Source organism: Mesoplodon densirostris, chromosome 2 (genome assembly GCF_025265405.1).
Source record: "Mesoplodon densirostris isolate mMesDen1 chromosome 2, mMesDen1 primary haplotype, whole genome shotgun sequence".
NCBI lineage: Eukaryota > Metazoa > Chordata > Mammalia > Artiodactyla > Ziphiidae > Mesoplodon > Mesoplodon densirostris.
The window spans coordinates 138,390,609-138,401,262 of record NC_082662.1 but is presented as its reverse complement, the minus strand read 5'-3'; the positions used below and the strand labels follow the sequence as shown (position 1 = coordinate 138,401,262).

General features: G+C 44.4%; 1 protein-coding gene across 1 annotated transcript; it reads right to left on the bottom strand.

The window, feature by feature from the left end:
- Positions 1–70: 70 nt before the first annotated feature.
- On the bottom strand, positions 71–10,015 carry LOC132484434 (interferon regulatory factor 6-like). Its single transcript, XM_060090957.1, has 5 exons — positions 9,918–10,015; positions 8,379–8,418; positions 2,343–2,548; positions 1,193–1,321; positions 71–663 (listed from the first exon to the last, which is right to left on the bottom strand). The coding sequence occupies exons 1-5, from the start codon at positions 9,922–9,924 to the stop codon at positions 629–631; spliced, it is 417 nt and encodes a 138-aa protein (XP_059946940.1). The 5' UTR covers positions 9,925–10,015; the 3' UTR covers positions 71–628.
- Between the last annotated feature and the right edge of the window lie 639 nt (positions 10,016–10,654).

The window sequence follows — 10,654 nt, the reverse complement described above, 5'->3', positions numbered from 1 at the left end:
ATATGTTCACATGTTTCCATAAAGGATTCAAGGTGGCCCATAACATAAGGACACACAATATTAGCTTTAAAAAAACATGAAAAAAAAAAAAGGGAAATCATGATCCTGGAAATGGGTTGCATCCTTTTAAGGGGTGAGAATAACAGAATGAGTGAGCCAAAGATTTGGGAAAGGATCTCACATTTCCAAATGTCCAAATCTTAAAATTGCACCAAGTGGGAATGTAGCTGTGGCAATATTAACCTGAGAGAGCTCTATGATCGTTGTCTTTACTCATCACTTGGTTGCAAGGTTATAAATGACAGGGTAAGTCAAGGAGGGCAAGTAGACAGATAAGAGTCACTTCCTGATTCTCAAAAGAAGGGGCATCACCTAGGGAAGGGGACTCCAAAATCCTACAGGAATCATCTGGATATACTAAATTTTCTAGGTGGCAAAAGTATCTCATTTGACCCTAGCAGCCAGATGGAACTTAGAAAAGTAGTGAAAAGCTACTCAACTGAATGCAAGTCATATGACTAGGAGCATGTCAGTGGACAGTTCAAGTGAAGATGCTGTGGAAGAGCAGTTCACCTTGTGGCTGAGCGTCCTCAGAACGTGCCATGGGAGACGCAGTACCTGCTCTGTCTCACAGGGACCCTCCAACCTCTAAACTCATCTTTCCTGGGAAGCGGAATTCAAAAAGTCAATTTAAAAAAAAGATAAAAGTCTCTAGTAGAGAAATTTTATCAGAGCCTAGTATTAAGAGCTGTAGAGCCACAAGTTTCCCATAATACAGCCTTAGCAGAGGCTGTTAAGGCAGTGACAGAAAACTTGTACCGAGGGAAATAGCAGAAGAGTTTGCCTACAATTCACGAAAATGATCCCTGCACTTGGCCTGAAGGAAATCAGCAACATTTATAACAGCTTGTGTATTTGTATGCGGGATTGAGAAGGAATTTAATTTTTTAATTTCTCTGAATTATCACATAAGATTCAGAAGATGCTCTCTCTGCCTAGAAGCCACCCCACTGGGATAACTATGCCTACGGAGTTCCTTTGCCTAGGACTCCTACTTGCTAACAGACTGGCAGCCTGGCCCCAGGGCCTGGTCGCTGCTCCCAGTGCAATGGTGGATATGGTGTCAACGGTTGCAAAATCAAAGCCCCTTACATCCTCTCCATGCCTCTGTCCCACCCCCCACCCCACTCACCATTGATGTTCAGGAAGGGGAAGGTGTCCTGGATGGGAATGTGGTGCTGTGACTGGTCCAGCTCATCTTCCTCATCTTCTTCATCCACATCATTATCTTTCTCATCCCAAGGAGCAGATCCAGTGGATCCTACCCGAGAAACACACACACACAAAGGTCAAAAGTGAGGCGCTCACATTGCACTGTCATCCCTGCAGCTGACCCACTGTTCAAGCTAGGCACTGCCAGCACAGAGGTTCCTTGGGTTCAGTGTGCACCCTCAATGCCAAAGAGTGGGAACCAAGGGTGTTCACCCCACTCCCAGCTCCTCCTACGGAGCCCCAGTGCAAGCTCTCATCCCCTCCCCTATCCAGGAGCTGCAGACCCTACTCCCTTCTCCTAGAAATCTTTTAATTCCTACTCTAAACCCCTTTCTACACATTAGCATCCATTCTAAGGACCCAAGGAGCACAGCTTCTCTCCTTTATAAGCTTACTGTGAAGACAGACCCTTCCCTCATGGCAGAGCCTCACTAGATTCACTGCAGGTCAAGTCTAAATTATCTGGCTCTTAGTCGGAACTTGCTAAACATTGAGTAAATATAGGGATCAGGTGGTATTCTCCTAGGAAAATACCATACAAATTAAATGATCACTTACCCATCATTTATAAAGAGAACTTAATAGCCTTCATAATGTCATGTCAATTGATTCTTAGAACAGCCTTTGAAATACGCAGGAAAGATGAGAACCCAGATTTTATAGTGGAAGAAGCTGAGGCTCAAAAGGTTGAATGACTTGATTCAATGTCCCACAAGTAGTGAGATGGAAAGACAGAGGTTTATAACTCAGACCTTCTAAGTTTTAATCCCTCCTTCTTCTAAACTACCTGGCCTCTCTTCTCAGTGTTGAGTCCCAAGAGAAGTTATTTTTTATAGAACTCAATACCCCCTCTTCTTTCTAATGCTTTACTGTTCCAGTGCGTGGGCAGGAAGACTGTGCTGAGTTTATATCTTTTGTTCTCTGGGTTCTTTCTAGGGACAGGATTTCTTGCTTTATTTACCAGTCTTCAACTTTGTAAGCGAGGCGACTTTCAAGTCGACTATCGCTTTAAGGGTCCAGCCCGGAACCTGGCACACTGTCCACCTTCTCCCCAGCAGCTGGGGCCTCACCTGGGTTAATGATGGAGCCCTGGGGCTGGGGGATGTCACACACTTGATATATCTTCACTGGGTTCATGGGCACCTCCTTGGTGCCGTCGTACATCAGGTTGAATTCCCTGCTCTTGTTGAGCGCACAGCAGAGCTGGGCCTTCCATTTAGCTGGGTCGGGGTCGTCCACCCCTTCCTGGTACTTCCCCTGTCTCCACAGCCCAGGCCTGAGGGATAGGAAACTGCAGTGAGTGCCTGCTTGTTGCCCAGAAACACTGGAAAGTGTGCCCGCCCTCCTTCATACAGACACAGATACACACAGCCCTGCCTGACCGCCCCATCACCCCAACTCCAATTGACAGAGACTGCAGCAGAAAACACCACGCTGGGGACCAGGCAAGGCAGGGCCTGAGAGAAATTAAGCCAAATGCAAATACAGTCTTTTAAAAAGAGGAGCCTCATCTCAAGTGCTTGTGCCAGCATCATCTGTCAAGACTACAATGGCCTTAATGAAGGGCTGAAAATAAAGAAAAATCTGGAACAAGTATACACCAAAATACTAATGGTAACTTTTGGATAGCAAGATTTCAGGTAGTTTTGTTTTGTTTTGTTTGCCTTATTTGTTTTTCACATGAATTGCTTATATAATAAGAAGAGAAAGGGAGGTGGCGTATGATATGAAGAATTTAGGCTTGCTGCTCCCTCTCCCTTCAGTCTGTAATCTGATGCACAAATAACTGTTGAAACCAAGTACCTTTAGAAGTAGCAGCCCATAGGAGGGCAGGAAGCATGCTCTGGGGGTTCAACTGGCCTCAGTGCGAGGCTGAGGGCCTCAAGTCCTAATAAACTCACACCACCTGCCTTTCCCTGCTTCCTCAGACTCCCACATTGGGAACATTTTGCTGGGAACACCAGTGGCTGGTGGCCTGGGCCAAAACCAGTGTGGCCCCGCCTCTCTGATTTTCAATTTCCAGGTCTAACAGGCATTTATGTGTCTGTTCACGGGATATCAGCCCTCCCCCACTGTTAACATATCTCAGATGTCTACACTTTCTTCAGGGCTGTGACGTATGTGCTGGTGCAGAAAAGGGGGATGTCTTTTGCAGAGGACTCAAGATCAAGAGAATGAGATGGACCAGCCAGACTGCTCCCACTTGATGTTAGGAAGATAAGGTGGCCATGTAGTTAGAATTCTGCAGGGGAACATAGTCTATATAGTCTATGGGTTTGAAGATCCACAACTTTTATTTTTTCAGTAATGCCAACCAAGCTCATAAGAGACTGACATATAATCCAGAATGCCAGTCTACTTGTTTTCAATGGGGGATATAGCTGTTCAGTGACCAGCATGGTTAAGTCCAAAAACCTGGACATAACCATGTATGATCTCAACCAGTAACTCCTGTATCTGGTTTCTAATGACAATTCCAAGAACGTAAGACCCACTCAACATTTAAATCCAAATTTTCAGATGACTCCAAAGCTAAATGGAAAAGATTTGATATTGAACTCTAAATTTGCATTATCTAGACTATCTCTTACCCAGTTGCGTAACCCAGAATTGACAGTAAAAGGCTCCTGCTTTCCCCAAAATCACAGGGCATAAAAATGAAAAGCACTGGCAAGGCAAGACCCCCAGTGAATTTGCAAAGCTGCTCTTGTGTCTTTTTCTTTTTGACCTTGAAGCCAGGAGAAATTCTAAAAATACAAATGTATTAATTTTTAAAACTTGACTTTACTGACTATTGTTCAGATCCCCAAGCCTACAAAAATAATTTTATTTTTAAAAAAATGCTCCCTGCCTCCAAGGAGTTTACAATCCCTTAAAGGATCCAGATGAGTAAACAGATTAGAAATATAGATACTATGTGAACACCAGTAAAACTGCCTAATCCATAAAGAGTCGGGGGGTAGGTATGGTTGGCCAAGTTTACTGGAATTTATGATTCTAGGGCTGAATCTTGAACATGGGTAGAAGTTAACCAGGTGAGAAGCGTGGGTCACGATACTCTAAGCAGAAGAAGCTTTATGGGCAAAGGCAGAGGCTCAAAAGCACAGTGCTTAGGGGACCTACAAGCAGTTCAGCTTGCGTGGAGGCAGCATGAGATGAAAGTCTGGGCTTGTAAGTAGGAACCATGCCAAGGAGTTTGGACCTGATTCTTAGAACACTGAGAACCACTGAGAGATTTAAGCAGGTTGTGATGGGATCAGATTTAAGGTTTAGAAAGAACCCTCTAGCTGCAGGACTGAAAAGGGTTTGAAGGGAGGCAAGGCATGAAGATAATAGTCTCTATATAATCCATATAATAGTGTTATGAGGGTCTGAACTACAGAGGAGGCAGTAGGGATAGAGGATACAGGTCATGAGCTGTTACAGACGTTGACTTGACAAAGCTTGATGATGAACTGAGTCCTTGAAGAAGGTGAGAGAGAGAAATCAAGGATGATTCCCTGGTTTAGGGTTTGGGAGACTGGGTGGGTGGTGATGCTGGCCAATGAGATAGGAGCAGGTTTAGAAAGATAATTTCCCTTTGGAAATGTCGGATTTCAAATGCCTGTGGAAGGCCTAGGGGAGAATGCCCGGCATGCCCAGGGCAGTTTTTTATCCCCACTCACCTCTCACATCACCTGAGGGACTCTCCCTGCCTGCCTCCAGCCTGGAAGAAGGTCCACCAGATTACTGACATCCCTGCCCTGTGGGCAAGGACCAATTTCTTTTCATTTCTGTATCCCTGCTCAGGCTTTAGCACACAGTAGATCAATGTGTATTTGTTGAATTGCCTCAAATTTACAGAAATACACTTCTTGGGGAATGAATAAGTTGCTATTAGAGATGGAAGACCAGAAAAACAGCTATGAGCAGAAGGCCAAGGAGACACTGCAGAAAGTGCTGGAGGAGAAAATGCGTGCAGAGCAGCAACTGCAGAGCACACAGGTGTGGGGATGCTCCATAATCCTTGGGGCTGGGAACCCTGGGGCAGTCTGGGTGGCAAGGGAGCCAGCTGCACAACTCCCTGGAACCCCCAAGGCACCACCCTCTCCTCTGATCTCCCTCAGCGGTCCCTGGCTCTGGCCGAGCAGAAGTGTGAAGAGTGGAGGAGCCAGTACGAGAGCCACCCCCAGCACGCAACTGCCCCCTACCCTGCCAGCGCAGTAATCATGAATGCCGTCTTCCTTCTCTTTTTTACAATGTGGTACATATGGATTTTTTTTTAATGAGATTTAACCAGCTTTTAAACCTTTCTTCTTTCTAACAATATCAGTACTCTCTGACTCTCCAAATGCACCTTTTAAAGTTGATTTAATTTATCGAAAAATCACCCTTCATACTTTCCCTTTCTTTTTTAAACCTCCCCATGGTAGTGTAATGTAGTAGAAGGAGATTTGGCCTGGGAGTTTGGACACCAGGGTTCTAGCTGCAGTAACCCACAGTTACACACGTTATATTATTAAAGAAAAAAGTAACTTACAGAAATGTATGAGGCCATTATGCACATACACACAAATATATATTCACTCATATATCCATAAAAAAGTAGTCTGGAAGGTTCTATAAAATGTTAAAGGTGTTCATCCCAGGGTGGAGGAGATATACGTTAACTATATTACCCTCTTAAATTTTTACAGTAAATATATATTACTTTTATAATTTAAAAAACCAAACTTTTCATTTTTAAAAACCTAAAACATGAAAGAAAACTGGAAAACCAACAAAATTTAAAAAATCCCTAAGTCTGAGGCAACGATTTTTTTATCCGAGTACAAGTGACGAATGAAAATACTAAGAATGGTGTGTGACACCTTAAAGTATAGAAAAAAATACAGTAAGGCAAATAGGCATTAAGATAATAGAATATAAAAAGTTACCCAGATATATCCAGACAATGGACTACTATTCCAGTAACAAAAAGAAATGAATTACTAATATGAACTACACGGATGAGTCACAACAACATGAGGAGCCAAAGAAGCCACATGCAAAAGAGTACTTATTGTATGCTTCCATTCATATGAATTTCTATAATAGGAAACACTAATACATAGTGAAAGAAAGCATGTCAGTGGTTGCCTGATGCCAGGCCTGGGAAACTGACTGTAAAAGGACAAGAAGGAACTTGTTGCAGGTATTGGAAGTGTTCTGTATCTTGACTTTGGCGATGACAATATAGATATACACATTTGTCACAACTTATCAAATTACATACTTAAAATGGGTCCACCTTGTTGAATGTAATTCTTACTTCAATCAAGTTGATTTTAAAGTTAAATTAAAAAGTCACCTATGGGGACTTCCCTGGTGGCACAGTGCTTAAGAATTTGCCTGCTAACGCAGGGGACGTGGTTTCAAGCCCTAGTCTGGGAAGATCCCACATGCCGCAGAGCAACTAAGCCCGTGTGCCACAACTACAGAGCCTGTGCTCTAGAGCCCGTGAGCCACAAATACTGAGCCCGTGTGCCACAACTACTGAAGCCCACGTGCCTAGAGCCCATGTTCCACAACAAGAGAAGCCACCACAGTGAGAAGCCGGCGCACTGCAACAAAGACACAATGCAGCCAAAAGTAAATAAATTAATAATAATTGAAAAAAAATAAGTCACCTAGGTGTCTGAGTGAGACAGAGTTCCTTTAAGCTTTCAGTCCCAGCTCTTCTCTGAAGCCTCCCCTCATGTACCCTGGCAGCATGTGACCACTTTGCATCTCTTTAACACCTTATATTTATCCGTTCCATTCAGATTTGATGCTTGAAAACTTTTGTATATTTTATGTCTATCTTCCATTAAACTTGGTGCCTCTAAGGCAGGAACAATCATCTCTTTCATAAATTGAGACCATTACAAAAACAGAATTATGTTCCCTTTCCTCTCAATCAGGGGAATTTGAAGTAGGATTGATGAAATCCTGGAAATCTTAAGCAAAAATGTCATTTCTGCATTTTTATGGCCAGAGAGTCCTGTGTTTTCATCAGATTCCTGAAGATATCACAGAGCCCAACAATGTTAAGAATCTCTGCTTTGAATCCATGTGCTTTCACCCAGCTCTATGGTACAAGGCACCCTGCCCCTGGGGCAATCTGTCTGTGGTCCCTGCAAAGATGATAAACCCACATCAAAGGCACTTACTCTTCTGCATGTCAGTAGACTCTACTGCCATCTCTTCCTCCACAATGTCGTCACTATCGCCATCTTCAAGATTCCTTTCTGTCTCATCTATAACACTGTCTTCTTCCTCGTCCTCCTCCTCATCTTCCTTGGAAACATCCTTTAATGTGGCAAGTAGTCTGTTGTAACCAGAAACTTGTTCTGGTTCACTCTATGCTTCACTTTCAGAACTTGAAGTACCTATAAACTCTCTGACTAAAAGGAAAATGGGGATTTTAAAAACAAAAATTATATTGTTCTTGTTGCTACCCCACGACTATCATCAGGCCCACAGTGGAACCAAGTTCAGACTTTTCTAAATAAAAACTAGCTTTTCTGCAAATATGCAATCCTATCTATTCAACCAAACCTAGCACCAAATTTGTTTAAAACAGCTAATCTAGCTATGATTCTAGAAGCGCTTCCTCTTCTTTGAACTGCTAACGTTCCACATGGGAAGACAGCAAACTAAACACATGGAGCTTTAGGTTATAAGGCGATCTAACCTATGTGTCAGACATTTGGCACCTTTAAAGGAGCAACAGGAAAACTTACAACAAAAAAGTGTACTTTATTTCTGAGTCTGTAGTAATAAAATAATAAGACCTTTGATGATTTTGCACTCTATTTTATGTTAAGCAAACATGACATTCCCTCTTAGAATTCACCAAGAGCCCTCTGGGAAGCCTCCTTAACAGGTTCTAACAGGCTAATCTCTCAGGACAGTTTCATACTCTATATTAGTTATCACAATGGCATTTTAACAGACACCTGCACTTAAAACTAAGCAATATTACTAAAATACAGCTTACATCTCAAATCAAAAAGAGTGGAAATGTAGCCAAACTTTATTACCATATATAATCTTAAAAGTAACAGTCCAGAATCTACTATCATAAAGAAGGTATAAAGCATTACCAGTTGACAAGTCTGTGGTTTTGCTTCCTTTCTGGAAACCCTGAGAAGAAACAGGCAATGTTAAACTCTAACTACTAGTATGTAGCAATTAGGAAAAGTCTAATGATACAACTTTAAATGAACATGGCAGACTATACCGGTATAAATACATTATATCTAGTGTCAAGTAAAAGCTCCATATGCATTTGCACAGGTTTTGGAAGGATATGCCAAATAGATAATAAGAGACGAATGAAAAAGTCTAACAAGACCACATGACAAATACTACAGTCACACAGTAACAGGCTCTCATCCAAAAGATGGGAAATTTTGGCAAATAAAAGCCCTCGGGGTTCACCTTTTCTAGCAAATTTCTTAAGTAGACTATCCCTCTAACGGTTGATAAAGCAGCCCAAAGGGGTGGGATGAGCACTAAGATCATCACTGAGAGTCTGGACACTTATAGAGGACCCCACAACTACCCAAACATTAGTTTCCTCGTGGTCATTGAATAGATAGGTGATGTCGAGGGTCCCAAGCAATTGTTTCTTAATTTTTTTTTAACTTATTTAATTTCTTTATTTTTTCCTGCTGTGGGTCTTCGTTGCTGCGCCCGGGCTTTCTCTAGTTGCGGCGAGCGGTGGCTTCTCTTGTTGCGGAGCAGGGGCTCTAGGCTCGCGGGCATCAGTAGTTGCACCACCCTGGCTCAGTAGTTGTGGCTCGCGGGCTCTAGAGTGCAGGCTCCCTCAACAGTTGTGGCGCACGGGCTTACTTGCACCGCGGTATGTGGGATCTTCCCGGACCGGGGCTCGAACCCCTGTCCCCTGCATTGGCAGGCAGATTCTCAACCACTGCGCCACCAGGGAAGCCCCCAAGCAATTCTTTAAAAACATATCAAACGAGGGCTTCCCTGGTGGCGCAGTGGTTGAGAATCTGCCTGCCAATGCAGGGGACATGGGTTCGAGCCCCGGTCTGGGAAGATCCCACATGCTGCGGAGCAACTAGGCCCGTGAGCCACAACTGCTGAGCCTGCGCGTCTGGAGCCTGTGCTCCGCAACAAGAGAGGCCGCGATAGTGAGAGGCCCGCGCACTGCGATGAAGAGTGGCTCCTGCTTGCCACAACTAGAGAAAGCCCTCGCACAGAAACGAATACCCAATACAGCAAAAATTAATTAATTAATTAATAAAAACTCCTACCCCCAACATCTTCTTTAAAAAAAAAGTTGTATAATCAAACACAATTCATCTAATATTAAAAAAAAACATATCAAACGAAAACAAGCTTATAAAATCTCGGTCCAGTCGCCACACAGGAGGCGTGCCGTCTAGCTTAAAACTACAGGCTCAACAAAGGGTAGGAAGACCGGTGAAGAACCCCATCTCAGGCGGGAAGCCGCCAGGATCCCCGGGCGAGCTAGGCCGGCGCCGGGGCAGCGTGGGACGCGGCGGGAGCTGCCCTTTCGCTACCCCCGGGGCACCGGCGGACCAAACGCGGGGACACGCGGGCTCCCACCGGGAAAGGACGCCGGCAGCGCCGGTCCCAGCCTTGCCTCTCCATACCTGTCATAGAAGGGATGCTCCTCGCCGAAATCCCTTAGATGCTTCTTCTGCTTTTTAGTTAGGGAGCTGAGCAGCTGGCTCTGGCTCCGGCTCCGGCTCCCGCGTTTGCCCATGGGGAAGACGTCAAGTCAGCCAACCTCCAAGAATCGCGTTTTTCACCCGGAAGTAGTCTCGTCAACCCACTCACGCGGGATTGCCAACGGCGCTTTACGGCGGAAGCAGGGTGCCATAAAGCAGACCCGCTTTACGTCGCGCTTGTACGACAGGCGTTAGAACTTCCTGTTTCCTATTCCGCCCCCTAGCGAGGCTCTTTGGAAGCACGTGCACGCCTACGCAGCTTTTCTCTGATCCCCGTAAGGAAGGCAGGCAGGGAGGCTTCGGGCTTCCCCAGGTGGGTAAATGGGTGGGTGTACTTTGTGTGTCTGTTCTGACTGTGAGAATCAGCCTGCATAAACGTGTAGTGACTGAGATGGTTGAATGCAGTGCCTTTATATTATGCCATAATACAAATACCAACTAACATTTAAGGCTGCCGGTGCATCTCAATTCATCCTCACAACAACAGTGAACAAGTAGGCCTTGTTAATAAGCCTGATATTGGAGATGAGAAAGCTGAAGCTTACAAAAGGTTACATACACACTAGCAAGAGAGGAGATGGAAACCTAATTCTCTCTGATGCGACCACAGGCTTTTCCCACTAGGATCTGCCACATGCGTGTGCCATGTGAAGAATGGG